General features: G+C 42.0%; 1 protein-coding gene across 1 annotated transcript in view; it reads left to right on the top strand.

The window, feature by feature from the left end:
* LOC122564422 (collagen alpha-3(VI) chain-like) overlaps positions 1 to 25,615 on the top strand; it is a 135,193-nt gene that overhangs the window by 76,865 nt on the left and 32,713 nt on the right. The window contains exons 17-21 of the mRNA XM_043719264.1: positions 6,988 to 7,023; positions 8,892 to 8,954; positions 13,157 to 13,219; positions 16,514 to 16,576; positions 21,213 to 21,275. Coding sequence (XP_043575199.1) covers positions 6,988 to 7,023; positions 8,892 to 8,954; positions 13,157 to 13,219; positions 16,514 to 16,576; positions 21,213 to 21,275 — 288 coding nt within the window. The remainder of the gene's footprint in view (positions 1 to 6,987; positions 7,024 to 8,891; positions 8,955 to 13,156; positions 13,220 to 16,513; positions 16,577 to 21,212; positions 21,276 to 25,615) is intronic.

The following is a 25,615-nucleotide window of genomic DNA, read 5'->3' on the forward strand; positions in this document are numbered from 1 at the left end:
TGAGGAGAAGGGGGAAGAGGAGCAGAGCATTAGTCATTGGTGACTCCATAGTTAGGGTGCCAGATAGGAGGTTTTGTGGGAATGAGAGAGACTCGCAATAGGTGTTTTGCTTTCTAGTTGCCAGGGGTTCATGATGTCTCTGATCTCATTTTCAGGATCCTTGAGGGGAAGGGGGAGCAGTCCCAAGTGGTGGTCCACATAGGGACCAACGACATAGGTAGGAAGAAAGGTGGGGATCTAAGGAAGAAATTCAGGGAGCTAGGGTGGAAGTTTAGAGCTGGAACAAACAGAGTTGTTATCTTTAGTTTGTTGCTTGTGCCACGTGTTAGTGAGGCAAAGAACAGAGATGGTGCAGGGGGAGTTCTTGGATAATTGGAGCTCTTGCTGGGGAAGGTGGGACCTCGACAAACAGGATGGTCTTCACCTGAACCAGAGGGGTACCAATATCCTGGGGAATGCAGCAGAGGGATAAGAAACTGAATTGTAGTTCCAGTGTACAGGAGGTTGAGGGTAGTGAGGTCAAGGATAGGTTTACAAGGTCATGAGAGAGCGCTGGCAATCAGGATGGTTTGGTTTGAAATGTGTGTACTTCAATGCCAGGAGCATCCAGAATAAGGTGGGTGAACTTGCAGCATGAGTTGGTACCTGGGATTTCAATATTGCGGCCATTTCAGAGACATGGCTAAAGGAGGGTTAAGAATGGTTGTTGCAGATTCAGGGATTTGGATGTTTCAGTAAGAACAGAGAAGCTGGTAAAAGGGATGTGGAGTGTGGCAATGTTAATCAGGTGTAACATTACAGCAGTTGACAAAACGTTTGAGGACTCATCCACTGAGGTAGTTTGGCTGAGGTTAGAAAAAGGAAAGGAGAAGTCACCCTGTTGGGAGTTTTCTATAGGCCTCTGAATTATTCCAGCAATGTAGAGGAAAGGTAGCAAAGATGATTCTTGATAGGAGCAAGAGTAACAGGGTAGTTGTTATGGGAGATGTTAACTTGCCCAATATTGACTGAGAATACTACAGTTCAAGTAGTTTAGACGGGTCAGTTTTTGTTCAATATGTGCAGAGAGAAGCCAGAGAAGAGATTGCAGAGCCTTTGGCGTTGATCTTTATGTCACCATTGTCGACAGGAGCAGTACCAGAAGACTGGAAAAGAGTAAACGTTGTTCCTTTGTTTAAGAAGGGGCGTCGGGACGACCCTGGTATTTATAGCCCAGTGAGTCTTACTTCGGTTGTGGGTAAGGAGTTTGTAAAGGTTATACGAGATACAATTTATAATCATCTGGAAAGGAATAATTTGATTAGGGGATAGTCAACATGATTTTGTGGAGGGTAGGCTGTGGCTAACTAACCTTATTGAGTTCTTTCAGAAGTTAACAAAACAGGTGGATGATACTAAAGCAGTTGATGTGGTATATATGGACTTTAGTAAGACATTTGATAAGATTCCACACAGAAGACTATTGCACAAAATACTGATTTTTGGGATTGAAGGTGATTTAACAATTTGGATCAGAAATTGACTAGCTGAAAGAAGAGGTGGTGGTTGATGGGAAATGTTCATTCTGGAGCTCAGTAAGCAGTAGTGTGCCACAAGGATCTGTTTTAGGGCAACTGCTGTTTGTCATTTTTATAAGTGGTCTGGATGTGGGTGTAGAAGGGTGCGTTAGTAAATTTGTGGATGACACTAAGGTTGGTACAGTTGTGGATAGTGCTGAAGGATGTTGTAGTTTACAGAGAAACATAGATAGGTTGCAGAGCTGGGCTGAGAAGTGGCAAATAGAGTTTAATTCAGAAAAGTGTGAGGTAGTTCACTTTGGAAGAAGTAACAGGAATGCAGAGTACTGGGCTAATGGTAAACTTCTTGGCAGTGTAGATGAACAGAGAGAACTCAGTGTCAAGGTGCACAAATCCTGAAAGTTGCCACCCAGGTTGATAGGGTTATTAAGAAGGCATACGGTGAGTTGGCATTTATTGGTAGGGTGATTGAGTTTCTGAGCCAGGAGGTCATGCTTCAGCTGTACAAGACACCGGTAAGGCCGCACTTGGAGTATTGCGTACTGTTCGGGTCACCGCATTGTAGGAAGGATGTGGAAGGCTTGGAAAGCATTCAGAGGAGATTTACTAGGATATTGCCTGGTATGGAAGGAAGATCTTATGATCTTATGAGGAAAGGCTGAGGGAACTGAGGCTGTTTTCATCGCAGAGAAGAAGGTTGAGACGTGACTTAAGCGAGACATATAAGATAATCAGAGGCTTAGATAGGGTAGACAGTGAGAGCCTTTTTCCTCAGATGTTGAAGGCTAACACAGGGGGACATAGCTTTAAATTGAGGGGTGATAGATTTAGGACAGATACCAGAGGTAGTTTCTTTACTCAGAGAGTAGTGGGGCATGGATTCACCGATGTTAAGGGCATTTAAATGTTCATTGGACATAACATATGGATAATAATGGAATGGTATAGGTTAGATGGGCATCAGTTTATTTTCACAGGTCGACCCAACATTGAGGTTCGAAGGACCTGAACTGTGCTGTAGCATTCTATGTTCTATGTTCTATATGTAGGGAGAATGAGCAAATTGATCATAGGACCATAGTGCAGGGAGTCATTGCAGAGGGAAGGAAACAGAAATGTAGTTGTTATTGGAGATAGTATAGTCAGGATAATAGATACTGTTCCCTGGGGCCAAGATTGGCAGTCCTGAAGGCTGTGTTGCCTGCCTAGGGTCCGGATTCAGGATATCTGATCTGGTCTGGAAAGGAACTTGGGAGAGGAAAGATCCAATTGTCGTGGTCAGCAAAGATACCAATGATATGGAGAGAAAGAGGTTCTGCTGAGGGATTGTGAGCAGCTAGGGGCTGAATTAAAAAGTAGAACCAAAAAGATAATAATCTCTGATTATTACCTGAGACATGAGCAAATTGATGCAAGGTCAACAAGATTAATGATGTAAACACATGGCTCAAAGCTTGGTGTGGGAGAAACAGATTCAAATTCATGCAATGTTGGCACTAGACATGAGGAAGGAGGGAGCTGTAGTGATGGGACAAGCTCCACCTGAATCATGCTGGGACCAGCATAACTCAGACTGTAGATAGGGATTTAAACTAAATAGTGAGGGGTGGGTTCAGCTGCATGGAAAATTATTCAGAAGTTAAAAGGGGCAGGGCTCAGCAGAGGTTATTAAAGTTTCCAGATCAAGTAATAAGACACATAGTATGGAAAGGGTCATGAATCTAACTTCACGCACAGCAGATAAGGGGACAACAATGAGAAAGGGTGCCAGTCAATATAGGGCTGAGGGTATTGTACTGAAATGCACGCAGTTTACAAAACAAGATAATGAGGTTGTAGCACAGATTGAAATTGGAAGGAAGATGGTGTGGGTTTCACAGAGAGACGTAGCTGCATGGGGATCAGGCTAGAAATTAAATATTCAAGGATACGCATTCTATTGATAGGACAGGCAGATGGACAGAGTGGGCAGGATTGTCTTGTTAGCAAGAGAAGAAATTAAATTGATAGCTAGAAGTGGTATAGAGTGGAAGGCATAGAAATTCTGTGGGTAGTGCTGGAGAACTGCAAAGGAAAAATGATCCTGATAGGAGTCATGTACAGGCCTCCTAGCCAGAGTCAGGACATGGGCAAGAAAATAAACGAGGAGATAGAAAGACATGTGAGAAAGGCACTATTACAACAGTCACAGGGGACCTCAGTATACAAGTGGATTGTGAAATCAGGTTGTTAGCAGATCTCAAGAAAAGAAATTGATAGAATGTCTATGAGATGGTTGTTTTTTCGAGCAGCTTGTGGTAGAGCCCTCTAGGGAACATGCATTTCTGGATTTGGTGATGTGTACTGAAGTAGACTTAATAAAAGAGCTTCAGGTTAAGGAACACTTAGGAGACAGTGGCTATAACATGGTCAAATTCACCCTGTAGTTTGAGATGAAGTGACCCTTTGCTAAACTCCCATTGTAGTCCAGTGCAGCCAACTCTGCACTCATCCCTATGTCATCAACTTCTTTAAGCTCAGCACCGTTGTTTTTGACCAAAGCTTCTCACTCTCAAACTGTTTGCTAAGTTCTACCATGATATGGTCACTATTGCATATTCAATCTGAAATGATTGTATCCCTTGCACTCCTCCCTGCTAGTTTAAAGCCCTCTCTGAGGTGGAGTGATCCAACTCCCTATCACACTGATCCCAGCACGGTTCAGGTATTGCCTATTCCATCAGAACAATTCCCTTCTTCACAAGTGCATTGGTGTCAGTTCCCTATGAACCAAAATCCATTCCTCCAATACCAACCTTTATGCCACGCATTTAACTCCTTTACTTTATTAACCCTATGCCAGGTTTGACCTTAGTTCAAATAGTAATGCTGAAATTATTGTCTTGGAGCTTCCAATCTTTCTAGCTTAGTTCCTAACTGATCAAAACCTTTCAGCAGAACCTCCTTTCCAGTCCTATTGATGTCATCAATACCAACATGGATAGTGACAACTGCACCCATCCCCTCCCACTCTGAGTTTCTTTTTAGCCCAATGAGATGTCATTAACTCTGTCATGAGGCAGGCAATTGATCATGTTCCGAGAGGCTCTCAGTGTTCCCTTTCAGACTCATGTTCACGGCTGCAGAGAAGAGTGTCTATCCACCACCAACCACCGCCCCGGCACCCCCCCCCCCCCCTCAAATTATTCTGTCTCCTACCACCATCATATTTCTACTTCCTCTTCCCCTACTTGAATGGCTCTGTATACCACAGTCTGTTTATTCAACCACCCTGTGGTTCCCATTACCATCCACATAACATTTCAGAGCCTCATAGATTGGCGTTTGAAAGAGAATTGGATAAATATTGGAAGGAAAAAAAAATCATTGAGTCATATGGAAAGAAAAAATGTTTAATTGAAGGAATTAATGGATGGGTCTAACAAAGAACCCACACAGGTATAATGGGCTATATGGCTCCTTTCTGTGCTGTCTAATTTTCTGGCTCTACAATATTCATGGTTTTTTGCAAGGTTTGTGAAGGTTTGTAGCTCAGGTTGAGGTTTAGGGTGTAGGTTTGCTCGCTGAGCTATAGGTTTGATATCCAGACGTTTCATTACCTAGCTAGGTAACATCATCAGTGGTGACCTCCAAGTGAAGCGAAGCTGTTGTCTCCTGCTTTCTATTTATATCTTTCTCCTGGATGGGGTTCCTGGGGTTTATGGTGATGTCATTTCCTGTTCATTTTCTGAAGGGTTGATAGATGGCATCTAGATCTATGTGTTTGTTTATGGCATTGTAGTTGGAGTGCCTGGCCTCTAGGAATTCTCTGGCATGTCTTTGCTTAGCCTGTCCCAGGATAGATGTGTTGTCCCAGTCGAAATGGTGATTTTTTTTCATCCGTGTGTAGGGCTATGTGGGAGAGAGGGTCGTGTCTTTTTGTGGCTAGCTGGTGTTCGTGTATCCTGGTGGCTAACTTTCTTCCTGTTTGTCTTACGTAGTGTTTGTGGCAGTCCTTGCATGGAATTTTGTAGATGATGTTGGTTTTGTTCATGGGTTATACTGGGTGTTGTAAGTTTGTTAGTTTTTGTTTGAGAGTGTTGGTGGGTTTGTGTGCTACTAGGATTCCGAGGGGTCTCAGTAGTCTGGCTGTCATTTCTGAAACTTCTTTGATGTATGGAAAGGTAGTTAGGGTTTCTGGCTGTGTTTGGTCTGCTTGCCATGGTTTGTTCCTGAGGAATCTGCGCCATCTATCAACCCCTCAGAAAACGAACAGGAAATGACATCACCACAAACCCCAGGAACCCCATCCAGGAGAAAGATATAAATAGAAAGCAGGAGACAACAGCTTCGCTTCACTTGGAGGTTACAACTGATGATGTTACCTAGCTAGGTAATGAAACATCTGGATATCAAACCTACAGCTCAGCGAGCAAACCTACATCCTAAATATTCATGGTCTTTTTTTTCTTTCTCTGATTGGTCCCACCTCATTTCCATAGTTCTACGGGCTTGATTATCTCTTTCTTGGCAAATGTTTGCTTCCCCTAGTGTTTTACTTCAAGGTCACAACAATATCTTATCCCAGATCAACAGCTTTAAAACTGAAATGCATCCAAGGATTTAATATTGTTCCCATCTTGTGTTTCTGGACAGGATGCAAGAAGGAATTTGTTATTTTATGCACAATCTGTTTTTGGATTCTATCTCCTGATCTAACATTTTACATTTGTCTATTTTAATGACAATATTATTGTAGTTGTACAGTTACGAATGGTTCCCATTGGTTCCTCCTCGTCTCCCAAAATTCTAACTGTTTCTCCTCATTCCCTGTATTCAATTCACAAACTTCCTTTAATTTTAGATAAGGTCTTACAACCTCTACGCTCAGAAGGAGTTTTTGATCCTTGAAAGGGTTTAAAACCATTGAAATCAATATGGTTGAGATTTTAAGTTAATACGGCTGTAGTAATGGGTCAATTGTTCATAAGCAAAACATTGATGTAAATTTTAGTGTGAGTTGCATTTCAATTTCTGTTGCAGCTCCAAATGTGCGCAGAATGTCAGTGATAAAACATTAACTTATCTAACTCCCTTTTAATAATTCTGTTGTCTATATCTTTAGATCAAACAATTACCTCTTAAATGGAGAATGAGTCAAAATTTAATAAATTGAATTAGTCTATGATTTGAATCTCTGTGCCTCCTTACTCCGAACCCAGTGTAGGTTTGCCAAGTCCTGTGAAGCTTCCTGTGTCCTTTCACCTTAACTTTGTGAGAAATCTGTTTGTTGCAGTTTCTATTTTGTGCAAAAAAAAGTCAGCTCTGAGACAACATGCAAAATCCCTTCCTTTTCACCCATTGTTCGATGCAATTGAATGACTTGAAAAGAGAAATTCTTCCTATAAAAATAAAATCAGATTTGTGACTTATATAGTAAGGCTATTTTGATGATTCAACTGAAATGCTTAATTTTTTTATTTACTTTCAGGGTGTCCATGGTCACAGAGGACCACCTGGTAAAAATGTGAGTTTGTCAGTGGTTTCATTCAAACTATTCTGACTGAACATAGTAATGTGGTGCATATGGCACAATATTACCAGTGAGTTTTATTAAGTGGGACTTCAGTGAAACAAGCCAGATGGTCTGCAGTAATGTTTTCCAGTCCGGTACATTCCTCCCTTCCTATGTAACGTACAATAAGTAATGCGAAGATGCCCGCTGAGGGAATACAACCTAAATATGAAGTTCCAATTCAAAAATGCTTTTTAAATTCTTGCTGATTGCTGAGCTGTTACATCTGTGCTTGAGGATCCTTTTGCTGTGTTTTCTCAATTAGAGGAACTGCTTATAGAATTGGAACTGTTCTTAAGCAAACAATACAGAAGCATCCTAAAATAAGCCAAATAGACTTTCTCTAGATTCACAACTAGTTTCAACAGTTCATTATAAATCTGGTGTGTATTTAGTGGATCACTGATGCACACCATACGTATTTTGAAATAAAATAATCTAGGATCTCCTTTCTGTACAATGGATTTACAGCAGCATGTAATGTGATATGAGAAGCTAAATTATCTTATTCTTTATGGAAATGGTGACTCATTACTAAGGTATAGTTTCCCATTGCCACTGGAAGGCTGCCAAAGAACTGCTTCTTGTGTGACCTCAAACAGCAAATAATGGCAAACTGAAATAAAAACAGAAAGTGCTGAGGAACCTCAGCAGGTCTGGCAGCACCTGTGGAGATACAAATAGAATTAATGCTTCAAGTCTGATATACCTCCTCTTCAGAACTGGTTCTGTAGGAGAGTTGGATTGGACTTGAAATATTATCGGTCTTTCTCCCTCCACAGATACTGCCAGGAAACCAGTGACAGGCTGCAATGGAAAACAATTGAGGATTTCAAAATTGAGGTGCCTGTCTCCAATGTTTTAAAAATTTAACATGAAAATGGCCAGACCTTCAATATTGGATGAAAGGGGCAAAGGGATATCAATCTTTAAGATTGGTCTGTGGCTGTTCTGTACACCCACAGAGGGGGAGAAACAAGTTTTAAAAACATAGTAATATTTGGAAACACACTGGCATTACTAGAGCTCCACTATGAGCTATATAGGACAAGTCAGTCCATATGCCTCATTTGCAAATATTACTGTTTACTTCCTTCAGGGTAGGCAAAGACGGCCTTTAAGTAGCAATATTGCTCTTTGGCCTGTCAGCACTTTCCAGCAGCTAAATTGTCTTCCTCTGCCTCAGGAAAGTTCTGGTTGGGCTCCTTCATCTGGCCTGAAGGTGTCATCAATCGCCACTTGCTTCATTCAGGCCAGCTTCGCTAGCCTTGGGGGAAAATGGCCTGGGCATTGAATGGAGTGGGGAACTGGCACACTGGCCAGTGACTCTAATTTTAATATCCACTATTCCCTATCTTCAGCCCTGGCTGAGGCTGAAATTCTGTCAACAATGTCAGGTTCCAGATGTGTTCAGAAAAGTAATCTTTAAAAGGACAAAAGAAGGAAAATCAATCTGTGAACTGCAACCTAAACGTTATCTGCAATTTCTCAGCCTCCAATTAATTACAAGATGATCATGAATCCCAATGATAATAATTTTAAACCTCTTTGCCCTTTCACATAATACTTGCCTGATATAGAGTGCTTCAACTTGTGACGTGGCTGTCATTTGGCTCAAAGTATTCACTGGCCGTGGGCAAGGAATTGGTTTTAATGTGAGTTTAGGTTCTATTGGAAATGACTGCTTTACCAACATTCTCATATATGCTGTCTATCAGGGTTGCTGTTAACTCCTAACCTTAAACCACATGGTTTGGAGCATGGTAATGTTTAGAAGAGTAGAGATCATCATATAATTATATTTCTCCATGTTTGTGTAGGGTCAGAATGGAAAACCCGGAAAACGAGGTCGTAAAGGCGAGCAAGGATTCCACGGTCCAAAGGTGGTCACCAGAAATTTAGTATTTAACCATTCCCCTCACACTGTAGAAACTTACTGTTTGACTGTTTCAGTTTGAATTCTGCAGTTTCATTCATTTCTCAACCCCTGTCTGTCTCCAGGATAAATGCATATGCTTCTTCTTCCCACTTAATTCCTGCTTCCCTTAAAATGCCAATTCTTACTTTTATATTTGTGACTTTATTCACATGACCTCAAGTTCTAAACCTGTCCTCACTCAGTACCATAACCATATGTGCCAGATTTTTGGGGTAAAACCAATCTCAGATATTATGAGAAAGCAATGTGGTTAACAATCATGTTGTTCTGTTTTGATGAATGCAATGGTAATGTCCCTTCAACTAGAGGGGCAGAAAGATTGCCCAAACTGCCTTGTTGATAAAAGGAATAAATGATTTGGGATTTCCTACAGTGTATTTAAGTATGAAAACTAATACTGCTTCGAATTTAATAGATGAGTTGGCTTGAGTGGATGATAACACAGTTTGCTCTATACTTGAAGATTTGAGAGTGTGCCTTAATTAACTAAGACTGTTCCTATGGTACTTCATCGCATAAACAACTTGTGTAGCACAATTTAAGACACTGGATGTCACAAAGCTTAACAGTCAATGAGTAAATGTTGAAAGGATGAACAGATACTTGAGTTTTGTGGCATTGACGGATGAGACATTGTCCAGGACACAGGAGCTAATTCCCTGCTCTTCTTTAATGTGGTGCCATTGATTCCTTCATGGCCACCTGAGAGGGCACAGAGCACCTCAGTTTCACTTATCCGTAAATGCTCCACCAGGACAGACAACTCATAAAATATACAGGACTTTTGGCTGGAGCATAGGAGTGCCCAGAAGAGGATCAGAGATATCTTTGTGTGCATGTTCCCCAGTCAATTAAGGTCTCAGGGCAGGTGGATGAAGTTGCTAAGAACGCATATGAGATACTTGCATTAATTACCTGAGGCATAGTGTTTAATTTTATGCTGCCTGTTTAAGTTTAAGATTATGCTGGAATATATAAAATCTTAAGCACAGCTAAGATATTCCTGATGAAGGGCTTATGCCCGAAATGTCCACTCTCCTGCCCCTCGGATGCTGCCTGGCCTGCTGTGCTTTTCCCGTGCCACACTTTTCAACTCTGATCTCCAGCATCTGCAGTCCTCACTTTCCCTCACAGCTAGGATATTGTGCATAAGAATTGGAATCCATACTATAGGAGGGATGTGATGGCACTGGAAAGGGTGCAGCAGAGATTTATCAGGATGTTACCTGGACTAGAGAGTTTTAAGTTATGAAGAGGAATTGGATAGACTAGGCTTGTGTTCCTTGAGGAGACTGAGGAGGGACGTGATTGAGATGTCTAAAATTATGAGGGGCATAGATAGGTGGGCAGGTAGAAACTTTTCCCTTTGATGGAGGGGTCAAAGCCCAGGGCAATTTAAATTTAAGGTACGGGGCAGGAGGATTAGCAGGGATGTGAGGACTTTTTTCATCCAGACGGTGATGGGAATATGGGAATTCATTGTCTGCAAGGATAGAAGAGGAGTCATAAACCCTCCTAAGATTTAATAAGTTTTTAGGTATATGGGCCAAGTGTTAGAAAATGGAATTTGAATAATTAGGTGCTTGTTTTTGACTGGAGCAGACTTGATAAGACAAATGGCCTTTTTCTGTGCTGTAGACCACAATGTCTCCATGACTTTATCCATTGCTCTAAGCCAATACTGTTACCTACATATTGTGTGAACTCTGAATGCATTGCATAATTCCTATAATTTGGTTGCTCTGATGTAAAGCGGTTACTGATTGTAATTATTTAAGACAATCATCAGATTCTACATTAATTGAGTTTATCGTGATGTGGGTCTAGATGTAAAGGACATAACAAGGGTGTCACCCACCAGCAGTAGAGCCAGTGTGCACCCTCTCTCACTTCTTCTTTTATGAAAGCCTGTAATTGGACAGTGGTGGGCCTTCTCAGAAATCAGCAACTACTGAGGGCTTCTGGCCAATCAGAAGTTGGAGTCTATTTTTAAAAAGCAGCACCACCATGAGACTGTGGCTGCTGCTGGTAAGACACCCATCTGAAATCAAAGATCATCATTGGATGCCAAACCACAAGAAGAAAGAGAGTGGGGTTTGCTGGGGAAGGGTGGCTTTCAACAGTGCCCCCTTTATCTGATAGAGTCATAGAGCCATAGACATGTACAGCATGGAAATAGACATTTCAGTCCAACCCATCCCAACCCAATCTAGTCCCCCTGCCAGCATATCCAATAGGCACTGAATACCCTTGAAAGAATGGCTCCAATCCCCAAGCCAGAAGCTCACAATCAACTTCAACACTGCATAGGTAGCTTCTTATGCTCTCTGCATGATGAGCTCCATATCGATCACTAGACAACATTACTGGCAGTGGGATGAGATCCTTAAGCTAAAATTAACTTCTCAATTAAAGGTTTAATTTAATGGCAGGCCAGAAAGACTGTCCATGGACTTTGCCACTACAGGCCTAATAGCAGGAGGTGGGAAGGCAGCAAATTGCCAATCCACCCACCTCTCACCACTGCCAAACTTGTCATGGGACAGGGACTAAATTCTACGAGGTAAAAACTGCATTGGCGCCACCTCGTGCTCCCGCGAGGAGGTTGAGCAATTCATCAACTTCACCAACACATTCCACCCTGACCTTAAATTTACCTGGACCATCTCTGACACCTCCCTCCCCTTCCTGGACCTCTCCATCTCCATTAATGACGACCGACTCGACACTGACATTTTTTACAAACCCACCGACTCCCACAGCTACCTGGATTACACCTCTTCCCACCCTACCTCTTGCAAAACTGCCATCCCGTATTCCCAATTCCTCCGCCTCCAACGTATCTTCTCCCAGGAGGACCAGCTCCACCACAGAACACGCCAGATGGCCTCCTTCTTTAGAGACTGCAATTTCCCTTCCCACGTGGTTAAAGATGCCTTCCAACGCATCTCATCCACATCACGCACCTCTGCCCTCAGACTCCACCCTTCCAACCGTAACAAGGACAGAACGCCCCTGGTGCTCACTTTCCACCCTACCAACCTTCACATAAACCAAATTATCCGCCGACATTTCCACCACCTGCAAACAGACCCCACCACCAGGAATATATTTCCCTCCCCACCCCTTTCCGCCTTACGCAAAGACCGTTCCCTCCGTGATTACCTGGTCAGGTCCACGCCCCCTACAACCCACCCTCCCATCCTGGCACTTTCCCCTGCCACGCAGAGCGCTTTAGGGAACATCTCTTGGACACCCGCACCAATCAACCACACCGCCCCGTGGCCCAACATTTCAACTCTCCCTGCCACTCTGCCGAGGACATGGAGGTCCTGGGCCTCTTTCACCGCCGCTTCCTCACCACCAGATGCCTGGAGGAAGAACGCCTCATTTTCCGCCTCGGAACACTTCAACCCCAGGGCATCAACGTGGACTTCAACAGTTTCCTCATTTCCCCTTCCCCCACCTCATCCTAGTTCCAAACTTTCAGCCCAGCACTGTCCCCATGACTTGTCCGGATTTGTCCGACCTACCTACCCCATGACTTGTCCGGATTTGTCCGACCTACCTATCTCCTTTTCCACCTATCCACTCCACCCTCTCCTCCCTGACCTATCACCTTCATCCCCTCCCCCACTCACCCATTGTACTCTATGCTACTTTCTCCCCACCCCCACCCTCCTCTAGCTTATCTCTCCACGCTTCAGGCTCACTGCCTTTATTCCTGATGAAGGGCTTTTGCCCGAAACGTCGATTTCAAAGCTCCTTAGATGCTGCCTGAACTGCTGTGCTCTTCCAGCACCACTAATCCAGAAAGGGATTAAATTCTGCTCTTGGTATTTTCTGCCTATTGCATTAAATGCATTCCTGAGAACACTAAAATTATCCATTGGAAGGAAAGATCACAAATGAGCCATATAAATTGCAATGATTTCTATTTGTCCTTTTAAAGCATTTGGAGCTGGCCTGATATAGGTTTGAGTTGGTCCTTACCTAATGGTAGGAATTGCGTTTATATATGACAGAGACTTTTCTCTCTGGTCTATGGATTATTAAATCAAAGTATTGTTTATTATTTATTATAATGCAACATTGACCTGTACTTATGTCATCAGTTCCCAACTGCTGCCTTTTCACCTTTTACAGGGACCACCAGGTTCAGCTGGTCCTCCAGGTCTTAAAGGAGAACAAGGAGCCCGAGGTCAACAGGTTTGTCTTGCATCTGAGTCCTGTTACGTTGGTGGTGTGTGTAGGTTTAAGGCTAGTTTGAAAAGTTATTCTGTTGAGCTATTGTGTTGGAAATAACAGGCTAAATTAGAAATTGGATTGATATGTATCTTCATGTCAGTAACATGCTTCAAGGCAAAGTATTATTCTGCTCTTTCACTAAAGATTGACTGTATGAGCTACAGACAGTGAGCAATAATGGATTAGAAATGCAGGACATTCATGCAACGCAGGACCCATACATAGGTTAAGTGATTCAATGAAAATAGTAAGATTTTTGTTCTTCTCTACATTGAATCCTTACCTCATTTGCAAAGTGAAAATATAATTTGCCACAGTGCAATTAATATTTCGAGCATGTTTGCGATCCCACTCATGTTCTGTGCATCTTGCATCTTCAATATATTTTCACATCGAACTGTGAAGCAGTAAACACATTTGCAAAAAGTTTGGACTTCTGAAAGAAAATCTGTCTTGATTAAATAAGATTTTAAAACATGGGGATTATGTGGGTAAAATTCAACAAGGACATCACATTAGTCCATATAAGAAACTCCACCTGATATTCAGTTCCATTAACTTCAACAGAACTGAATGTCTGACAGTCAAACATTCTAGCTGCTTAGAAACTTCTCCCTCGTCAGCCCCACAGAAGTCTAGAATGTTTGTATTCTTTTGCAGGATGTTAAATTACTGACAAGGCCAGAATTTGTTGCCTTTGCCAAATGCTGCCTTGATGTCAATGTGTGGCATTAAGGACCCCTTGCAAAACTGATGTCAATGTAAATTGGGAAAACCTCTCTGCTAGTCAGAGTCATACCTAGTACAAAGGGAGAATAGAAGTTAGCTGTGGTTGGTGAAAGTCAATCATAGTCCAAGGACATTACTATAGGAATTCCTCAGGTTAGTGCTCCAAGCCCAATCATCTTCAGCTCCTTCATCAATAACCTTCTCTTCATTACAAGGTCAGAAATGGGAATGTCCACTATTGATTTCACAATGTTCAGCAATTCATACTTGCAACTCCTCAGACATTAAAGCAGTCCATGTCCAATTGCAGCAAGGCCTGAACAACACTCAGATATGTGTTGATAGATAACAAGCATCATTCATGCCACACAAATGCCAGGCATTGACCATCTCAAATGATAGTGAATTCAGTCCTGGACATTCTATGGCATCAACATTGCCAAATCCCCCACTACCAGCATCAAAGCATGACCATAAGATGATAAATTCTACATTAAGATGGAAAGTGAAGAAGTCAAACTCAAAACTATAGCCCTGTATCTAAACAAAGGGAACTATGTAGCACAAATTGGCAAGGATGGATTGGGGAATCTTACTAAAATGTTTGATGGTGGATAGGCAATGGCTAATATTGAAACCACGCATGAATGAATCACAATTATTAATTTATGTCTAGTGCAGAAACAAACGAGGAAAGGTGACTCAACATGTCTTACAAAACAACAAGTTAGGGATAATATTAGATCCAAATTGCAGGCATATAAAATTGTCAGAAAAAGTAGCGAGCCTGAGGTATGGGAATATTTCAGAATTCAGAAAAACAGGACAAAGGTTTTATTACGAAAAGGAAAATCAAGCCTGTGTGTAAAATTGCAAGAACATAAAAACCGACCACAAAAAATTCTATGCGAAAAGAGAAAGATTAATAAAGACAAATGCAGGGCCCTTGCAGTCAGAAATGTGGGAAATTATAAAGGGGAGCAAAGAAATAGAAGAAGAGTTGCTCACATTCTAATATGAAAACAAGTGAACACAGGAAATCTCCTAGAAATATTAGGGAAAGTGTCTAATGCAAGAGCAGGATTGAACCATTATTATAAGAAAAGGATAGCAGATATGTGTGAGCACCACTACATGTAAGTTCCCCTTCAAGCCACACGTCAGCCTGACTCAGCAATATATCATTTTTTCTTCAATGTTGCTGGGTCAAACATTCTGGAACTGTCTTCCCAACAACATTATGGGTGTACTTACAGCACAAAGACTGCAGCAGTTCAAGACGGCAACTCACCATCACCACCTTAGTTAGGGATAAACAATAATTACTGGCCCAGCGTAAACATACTGGTCCACAGAATGAATAAATATAAATAAGAAATTGTTCTCTAGTAAGTTCCATGACTTTGACTCAGCAACAGGTTATGTAGTTCCAAGTCAGGATGGTGCATGGCTTAGAGGGTATCTTACAGGTGGTGGAACTCCTCACTGCCCACTCCCCTTATCTGTCTAGGTGGCTGAAGTCATGTGTATTATATACATATGTACAACCATATACATTAAGAGCAGGAGTAGACCATTATGTCCCTTAGACTGCTTTGTTACTCAATAAGATCTTGACTGATCTGATTGTGGTCTCAGCTTTACATTTGCATCAATCCTCAATTGTCTCTGACTCAAGGGTCTATCTACCTGTTCCTTAAAAAAGCCAAATGGCCCTGCATCTAACAATTTATAGAGAATTAATTTCCAAACACACAGAGAGAATTTCTCCTCACCCCATCTTAAATCGAACAACCCTTACTTTTATGCTGTGGCTCCGAGATCTAGTCTCTTCTAATGTGCTTCTTTCTCTTATCAAAACTTATATGACTACTTACTTCATATATTCTTTTGACTTTGCTCCATCAAGTTTTGAAATTGTTGTTAAAACATTAAAATAAACAGATGTACACATTTATTAAAATAACTTGAGTGCAGAATGCCTTGAGAATGTGTTATGCATTCAAGAGTTAACATGACAAACCATCACTCAATCATTTCACCTGCTCTTAATAGCAAAACTGACTGGTAACTAGGACCCAGTATTTGCACGTTATTTATATTCATGAGGTATTTACCACAACGTTATTCAACACAAGATCCTTTAATCATTTTTTTAATAGAGAAAATGACATCTGATTCCTTATGAATTTGCATCTGTGTATCTGTTATATGTTCTGTCTCCAGGATGTGGGTGTTGCTGGTTAACCAGCATTTGTTGCAAGTCTCTAATTGCCCTTGAGTGATTACGTTCAGAAAATTGAAACACTTGTTCACAACGTTTTTCTCCCAGACATTTCCATTCTCATATTAAATTAGCATTTTAAATGCAATGGCATGAATAAGAAAAGTTTTTTTAAACATTTTATATTTTTATATTTACACTGCATGTTTTTACCTTGCTAAACAATTGTCAAATCAAAGCTAAATAAAAAGGATTGCTTATACATATGTAATTAATATTTCTTTGTCCCAATCGTATGACAGGGCCCACCAGGAAGTCCAGGACAGAACGGGCTTGATGGCATCATTGGATTAAAAGGGCAAAATGTATGTAACATCTCTTACTCATCTCACCCATTCGTATTGAGTAATTAATATGTGCCAGAACGCTTCCTATTGTTCACCATTGTTTTCAGCAGCTTTAAGCTGCTCCTTTTCAGAAACCAATAATCTTTTGATATCTAAAAACCAGGACATCAACTAACAATGTATCTGCTCTAGGCAAGGTATATTTCTAACACTTGTTAAAATATATTTCCAAGAATACACAAAGTAAAATACATACTGATATTTAACACAAACAGTACTTGCTCTTTCTTTGTTTTAAACTGTTTCATCTGCAATGTTTTTGATATTTTCCCAGACATGTGAGTTTACAATTTAAATACACTCATAAATACAAAACAAGATTAAAGCTCACCATCAGTAATTTTCCAAACTGAAAGTATGAGGCAAAAATCAGGAAGCTGGAAAGTGAAGGACTCATCAAACCATTTCAGTTTGCGGAATGGGCAGCACCAGTCATATTGATTGTGAAGCCCAATGGGTCGGTTTGCTTTTGTGGGTATTTTAAACAAATGCTAAATTGCTTCTCTTAGCTGAATAAATAGCACAATCCGTCGCATGGAGGACTTATATGCAAAGCTGGCAGGAGGCTGTCCTTCACAAAGCTGGATATGGGCCATGTGTATTTGCAATTGCCTTTTGATGAGTATTCCCAGAAATATGCTACAATTAATACTCATAAGTGTTTGTACCAATATATGAGGCTGACAGTTGGAGTATCATCAGCCTGTGCAATTGTTCAGTGGATGATGGAGAACATTTTACCAGGTCTACCCCAGGTCGCCATTTATCGAGGTAAAGTGCTAATATTAGGGAAGACCAATAAGGAGCACTTAAGTAACTTGGACATAGTTCTTAGAATTTATTCCTAGGCAAGAATATGCCTTAGAATGGAAAATATGTGTTCCAAGCACCCCACGTTATCTAGTTTGGTTACAGAGTTGATAAGACCTAGTTACACCTGTTGGAAGATAAAGTGCAGGAGTCAAAGGTACACTGACTCGCATGTCAGTATCAGATCTTGGGTCTTTCCTTGGTCTGCTGAACAATTATGGAAAGTTCATCCATAACCAGGTCTCCATCCTAGCACCTTTGCATCAACTCTTAAAAAAGGGTCAGCTATGGAAATGGTTGCAAAGCCAAACCATATCTTTCAGGGAAGTGAAGAAACAGCTATCATCCTTGAGAGTATTGGCACACCATGATCCCAAGCAAGATCTGGTATTGACAAACAATGTCTCTCTGTGCATTATCGGGGTAGTAATAGCTCATAGGTGGGCCAATGGATAGGAACGCCCAATAGCGTATGCATCCAGAGCTTTGTCTAATGTAGTGTGTAAATTTGCCCACATACAGAAGGAAGGTTTGGCGGTCACATTTGGAGTCAAGAAGTTCCACCAATACCTTTACAGATGTAAATTTGTAAGAGGATAAGGTAATTCTGCCCATAGCTTCAGGCCAAATTCAGCAGTGGGCTCTGATACTAAGTACATGTAATTACAAGTTGGAACACTTGGTCTGGGAGACCAAGTAGCAAATGCAGAGGCATTGAGCTGACTCCTGCTAGAGGTACACCGCCGGTGGTACCACCACTGGAAGAGTCCATACTGGTTTTAAATTTTCTGAGTTAAAAATCACACAACTCCAAGTTATAGTCCAACAGGCTTATTTGTATTACAAAGTGGCCTTAGCTTCTTTGATAGTCCCTAGACATTCCTGAAAAAAGAACATCTGGGTCTTAGTGAGAAGATTTGTAGCTCAGTTGAGGTTCTGAATGTGGGTTTGCTCGCCGAGCTGGAAGGTTTATTTCCAGACGTTTCGTCACCCTGCTAGGTAACATCTTCAGTGGGCCTCAGGTGAAGCACTGCTAATAAGTCCTGCTTTCTATTTATATGTTTGGGTTTATTTGAGTTGGTGATGTCATTTCTTGTACTGATATCATTTTCTGCGGTGAAGTCACTTCCTGTTCTTTTTCTCAGAGGGTGGTGAATGGGGTCTAACTTGATGTCTTTGTTGATAGAGTTCCTGTTGGAATGCCATGCTTCTAGAAATTCTCATGCGTCTCTGTTTGGCTTGTCCTAGGATGGTTGTGTTGTCCCAGTCGAAGTGGTGCCCTTCCTAGATGGGGTCTACCACCCCCTGAGAAAAAGAACAGGAAGTGACTCCACCACAGGAAATGACATCACCCACCCAAAGAAACCCAAACATATAAATAGAAGCAGGACTTATCAGCAGTGCTTTGCCTGAGGCCCATGGAAGATGTTACCTAGTAGGGTGACAAAATGTCTAGAAATGAACCTTCCAGCTCAGCGAGCAAACCCACATCCAGAACATCTGGGTATTTTTTAGGACTTCACTCAGGCAGCCTTTTTCTAAACAAAAGCCAATAAATGTGAATCTTTCTCAGTCAATTTCACCCCATCAAGCTTGGGCCCAAACCTTTTACTACAATCCATGCTAATTGAACCAACTACTTCTCATAAAAGACTGAAACCAAAGTTGTACCTTTAATCTGTAACGGCTCCCTGGTATAGGATCTCAGTCTACTTAAGATCTTGTGCAAACTTAAGGGTTGGAATTCAGAGTGAATTTTTTTAAAGATTACTTCTGAGATCACTGAAATGGCAGTGCTAGTATCGACCTCCATTAGAACTGGGTGACCACTTAACCAGATATTTATTTTGATTGATTTTGATTTGGCTGTTGCTAAGCAATATAACTATTCCAAACAAAATATATGGGGTACTTTCCAGTGTGTGTATTCTGCTGGATACCAGCCTATGAGTTCTCTTACTCATTCCAGGTCCAGTAGAACTCTTGCCGACTCGAGTCTGCATACCGGCAGTAACTAGAATGGCTTGCCAGCCCAGATTCTAAAGAAAATGTTCACTGTTTGGCTGAGGCTTGGCTTTGTTTTGGGGTATTACTGTGGGCTGACCTAGAGTCCCTCTGATCAGGATATGTCCTGAGTGAGGCTATGCAATTGCCTTCACTCAAGTGGTATCCCCTAAGCTCAGTTGGAATGGTGAGGGTTTCCACTACCATTGGGGTAACCTGTAGCTCACATGTTCCACCTGCTGCATTTTCCAATGATAAAGCCAGTTGTAGTGCCTGATTGAAGTCCAGTTGGGCTTCAGTTATTAGGCGCTTTTGCAAGGTTAGATTATTAATCCCACATACCAAACGATCTCTTAGTATCTCATTAAGGGCTAAACCAAAGTCACGGACCACTGCTGGTCATCTTAACCTCATCAAAATTCCCAACATAGTTTCCCAAGTTCTAGAACTGCCACTTAGTGCCAATAGCACCTCAGAATTAAAGGAGGTATGGAGCCGGAGCCATAATATTCCTGAACTGAATCTGTCAAGTCTTGAATGGTTTTCATATCTGGTGCCTCAGGGAAAGTTACCCTTCTAATAACCAAAAGAGCTGCGAGTACACAATCCATCAATAGAATCACTCATTGCTTTTCATCTGCCCCCAATATCATTTGCCTGGAAAAAATAATGCATTCTTTATTAGGCTTCAGGCTTTTGCCCAAAACATCCATTTCCCTGCTCTTCAGATGCTGCCTGACCTGCTGTGATTTTCCAGCACCACTCTAATCTAGACTCTGATCTGCAGTCCTCACTTTTTCCCAGTCTTCAGCAGGATCAAACGAGTCAAGCTTCCCAAATAATGACATGATGCCAGAACTGCTTACCCTAACTCAAAGACTACTGTTGTGAACAAATTTCTTCAGGAATGTGTTTTTCTCTCATCGCCACTGCAATAAGTCCACAGAGGCCAGTATCTTGTCACCAACTCACCCTTTATTTACACATGGAGAGTCCTTGACACTGATCCACCCACCTCAGAGCTAACGCTCTGAGTGAGCAGAACCACTGGCATTCCTGTTTACATCTGTCAGCCAGGGCTCCCTGATTGGACCAGATTAACAGCCCTAATCAGGGAACTCATACTCTCTGAGGTCCTCCAGGCTGACCTTGTTACAATCATTATGGTGCTCTTTACTGCTACAGCCCCTGTGGTGCAGAGACCCAAGACTTTTGTTTGAAAGGGAATTTCAGGAATTGAACCAAGTGGAATTGAAGGAATGATGATGTATTTCTAATTTAGGATAGCGTGTGATTTAGAGAGGTCCTTGCATGCAGTGGTGTTCTCCTGAATCTGCTGCCCTTATCATTCTGGATAGTAGATTTTAATGGAACAGGGGAGGGCAATCTAAGGAGCCTTGGTGAGTGATTGGTGTACTCTGTTGACTGTGACTTAGTAAATGGTTCAATCTCACCTCTTGCTTCAGCAAGTTGAGAGTTTGAAACCCACTTGGGAACATGAGCACAAAAAACAGGAGGCCATTGAAAGGGCCAGCATGAGAGAGTTCCACTCTGTTGGAAGCACAGCCTTTGAAGTGAGACATGAAACTCTGTCCTCTTGGATGGAGATCAAAGGTGTCTTGGCACTCTTTTTCCAAGAAGGGGAAAGGATATTCTTCTTGGTAGCCTGGCTATTTATGTATGCCTTACTAACATCACATTGTCGAGTCACTAAATAAATTATTTTAAAAGGAAATGTGAAATCTGGTGCCTGCCTTCATTAATGGGATTTATTTAACAGGGTGAACCAGGAAATCGAGGGGAGAAAGGTGAAAGGGGACCAATGGGACCCCGTGGGCTAATGGTGAGCTTGTTTTCTTTTATGTATAAAATCTTTATGCTTGATCTCATGTGAAAAATGTGTGGCTAATGGTTGGGAGTACACACAGGTAATTCAATTTCCTACTGTGAGAGTTCAGCAGAAGTTGTGGACGGATTACGTAAGCAGTTGACCGCATCATTTCTCCAGGGGTTTGGGGCTTACGCCAGCATTATGGCAGAAAATCTCAAAATCCTCTCGGAAGATCCACCCTGCATCATACAGAGATGCAACGAGAAAGAGCTGGTGGACAGGAAAAGCCAGCTGATAATGAGCACCCTACAGTTGCACAGTCAATCATGTGAGGCAGGCAGATCCTGTGTGAGATTGTATGTCAAAAAGTCTAGATTAGAGGTAAGCTGATTGGACCTGGCGTTCGAAATTCCTGTCAATGTGAAACAAAATGTTGTCATTTTGGACATTTTCTGAACAAGACTTCACAATTCGGCTGCGAGTATCTAAATCTATGTAATGGTCCATCGCGCATTTTTCTGTTGCCCTCAATTTTCCCCTCAGCTTTCACCCCTCTTAGTACTGAATTGTTGATGTGCTGAGACACAACACAGCGGATGTCTAGCACCTTGCAGCACATCTTAAAAATGGCGATTACGAGAGTATGTAAATCACGATTTGGAAAAGGCCATCCAGCCAGACGCAATAATGTTGCAATTATTTGCCATGAGTCCACCCCAGTATGTTTCCATACACTAGCTGGAATATAATAGTAGAGAATTAAAAAAAAGTCTAAAACATTGCATGTGCCTTGATGGTTTATGTTGGCTGGTTGTATAAGCACAAAAGCAAAACCATTTGTAGTGTTCCTTAATACTGCCCAGATGAAATCCATGAGTGGCACAGGAAAGGCCTGGTCACCCCAACCTGTATTGTTCACGCAAAGTGAAATCTTCTGTTGGTAACAGACATCTTGGACACTTGACAGCTGGTGAAGCCGAGCCACATGTTTTCAAGTAGATCCTCCCCACCTTGAAGCACTCAGTCACATAGCAGATCTTTCCCAGTGTGCAACCCCTCACATTCTCCCCTGCATCAAGAAGCCTAGAAGTGGAGGTTGCATCCAGTCAATCAGAGGCACTTTTCTGTACTCAGCACTGCTGTAGGAGTGATGGTGGCCATTGCTGGTACTGCACTCACTGAGGCCTTGCATTGAGGAGATGTTCAGGCCACAAGTAGCAAAGAATTGCAAAGGGCTGGCAATAAGGGGCAGGTGGGTGACACTCAGCAGCCTATCAAGTTTCTCAGTGCCCTCCAGCAAACACTTCAAATTGTCACACTCACAGCATTATTGAGCGACTAAATGCTCTCGCTGCCATTAAACTCAGTCCGGCGAGGGTACAAGATTTTGCCCATCGTGTCGAAACCAATGAATTTGAGTGCGAGGTGCACCGACACCATAGATTTAAATTTTAGCCCCTGTAAAGGCTGGGATCCAGATGGCAGAAGCTAAAAGTAGCCCTTCCTGTTCATGTACAGAATGACCAGTACCAAAAAGCCCCCAGGCAAGTTTTACAGAGGAAGAACGACAGGTACCTGCCACTTAAACAAATTAATGGAAGTGGTTGGAGATCATCCAGTTGGCCTTCAGGCTTAACTGTGAGAAAGTGACTTCCCTAGGGCAGACAACATTCCAGACAGGCCTTGCTGAGGCCTTCCCTACCCACCTGACTGGATGTAGCAGAAGTTGCAGGCTGCCCTGTAGATTGAATTCCAAGCATTCATTCTACCATCACCCCCTCTAGACTTGAGCCCACAAAACACTTTTTTCCTCAAAGATATTTTCTAATCAACCTGTTCTGTGATTCTGTTATTCTGATTCTCTACAGCAGGCAGGACTTTAAACCTGGGCCTCCTGGCACAGAGGTATAGACACAGCCTTTTCACCAGAAGATCCAAAGTTTTTCCCTCGAGAGTTGGAGAGTGGGTGCCACTGCCTTGTTTACTAACTGCTTCTCCTGTCAAAGTGGGAAATCCTTAACTGGATCTCTCGGTTCAAAAGCCTGTTATCCTTAATGACCTGACTAGGGCAAAAAAATCACAAATGGGTGACAGTTTGATGCATAATGTGGACTTTGAATCCCTAATTGAACCTGACAGTTTAGAAAGCTAATCAGAAAATCCTATGCAGCAATGAAGCTTGCTCATTTGGATATGTGTGGCTGAATACTAACTCTGCCACAATGTGCAGGAAGAGTTTTAGCTATCGCCAATTAGACACAATTTTTACAGCGTTATATGTGGTGTGTGAAACTCCTGTCTCAGATGTAGACAGATACTTCATTATACACATAAAACAGGCTCCTATAGCAGAAGAAGAATTTAACTTTAACCATTGCACGCCATGTTTCACCAAGTATTTAGAAACTCAGTAGTGAAAAAGAGACCAGAACCATTCATTCCAGAAGGATTTTTATGGCACTTGCATTGCCCTAGGGCCCCTCAAGAAAGCCTTCAGTCTTCCATTTGCTGATCTTGGCCTCCCTCTATGGGATGTCCCCAGATCGTCCCAGTTACAGCTATTGGTTTGAGTAGGAACAATGTCCTTGACCTGACTGCATTTCTTCCCAGCTGGCATTCCCAAAACCCTCCCTGCCTCACCATAAGTATCGGGTCAATGGGCTGTTAACCATAAATCAGGTTATTTCTACTTGCACTTGGAAAACAGTCAGTAACAATAAGAATTTGCAACCCAGTTAAAACGCTTTTGAAAATGATGTTTTGCTTCCCCCTTGTGGCTATCTATCATAACTTGGTTGTATAAAATATCTATTCCCATTTACATATTTTAAAGCTTTGGACCATGTGCAACACTATAATTTCATCACCAACATTTTCATTGTCCTTTGATACTTTCTTTGCTTTTAACTGGTGTTAATGTTTCCAAACTCCATGAGACACCTAAGCGGCAAAATCCCAGGATTAAATTAATCAGAAGCACCGGAGATGACATATAAGGCAATCAGAGGGTTACATAGAGTGGACAGTGAGAGCCTTGTTCCTCTGATGGTGATGGTTAACACAAGGGGACATAGCTTTAAATTGAGGGGTGATAGATATTGGACAGATGTCAGAGGTAGTTTCTTTACTCAGAGAGTAGTAGAGGCATGGAACACACTGCCTGCAACAGGAGTAGACTCACCAACTTTCAGGGCATTTAAATGGTCATTGGAAAGGCATATGGACGAGAATGGAATAGTGTAGGTGAGGTGGGCTTCAGATTAGTTTCACAGGTTGGAGCAACATCAAAGACCAAAGGGCCTGTACTCGCTGGAATGTTCTATGTTCTATGAGGAGCACTGACAGCTGATCTGATTGAGGTCTTACCACCACTTTTTAGCACCCCCAGAATCCTTCATCGGTTTGACATTTGAACTCTGTCACACTCACTTTGAATATAGTCAGTGATCCAGTAATCCTCTTTGTGGCTTCATTCATTAACTTAGTAAACACTTCAGCAATTATCTTAGTTGGTTGCTTAGCTTATGTTGCAAGTTTCTTGGAAATGGAGTTTTGATACTAAACAAAAGAGTTGTTAATCCATAACTGAAAGCAAGTAAACATTTACCTCAACTTTAGAACTCGTTTCCAATTAATAATACAGGTAAATGATCCTTTATCCAAAATTGTGGGGACCAGCTGTTTTTTTGGAATTCTGAATTTTTCGAATGTCAGAATAAGTGACATTTTGATGGTGAAATTTTTTAAAATCTTACCGGAGGAGCAGACATACTAATTAAAACAGGCCTTGAGAGAGAATCCAGGCCTACCGGTGCTGGGCCACACCCCCTCACATCGCATCTGAGTGACACGCGTTGAATGGGTGTCGACCTGGGGGCATTCGGAGAGAAACTTCAGGCCGGCCAGTGCTGGGCCACATCCTCTCCCCCATGTCACAGCTGAGTGACACGCGTCGAGTGAGTGTCGACCTGGGGGCATTCAGAGAGAAACCCCAGGCTGGCCGGTGCTGGGCCACATCCTCTCCCCCATGTCACATCTAAATGACACGCATCGAGTGGGTAACGACCTGGGGGTGTTCATAGACAAACCCCAGACCTGTTGGTGCTTGGCAACACCACCCACAACCTCGTATTTGAGTGACATGCATCGAGTGGGTTTCGACTTGGGTGAACTGTTTGCATGCCAAACAACCTTGTTAATGAGAAAAAAACTTCACAAAAAACCTTCGGATTTTGGACCTTGTTGGATTTTGGAACTTAGGGTGAAGGACAGTCTACCTGTATTACATCTTAAAGCCTTGTCACACTAGTCAATCTTTGTTCATAAGAACCGCTGGCATAAGTCTAATGAAT

The sequence above is a fragment of the Chiloscyllium plagiosum genome, chromosome 29, assembly GCF_004010195.1.
Source record: "Chiloscyllium plagiosum isolate BGI_BamShark_2017 chromosome 29, ASM401019v2, whole genome shotgun sequence".
Lineage (NCBI taxonomy): Eukaryota > Metazoa > Chordata > Chondrichthyes > Orectolobiformes > Hemiscylliidae > Chiloscyllium > Chiloscyllium plagiosum.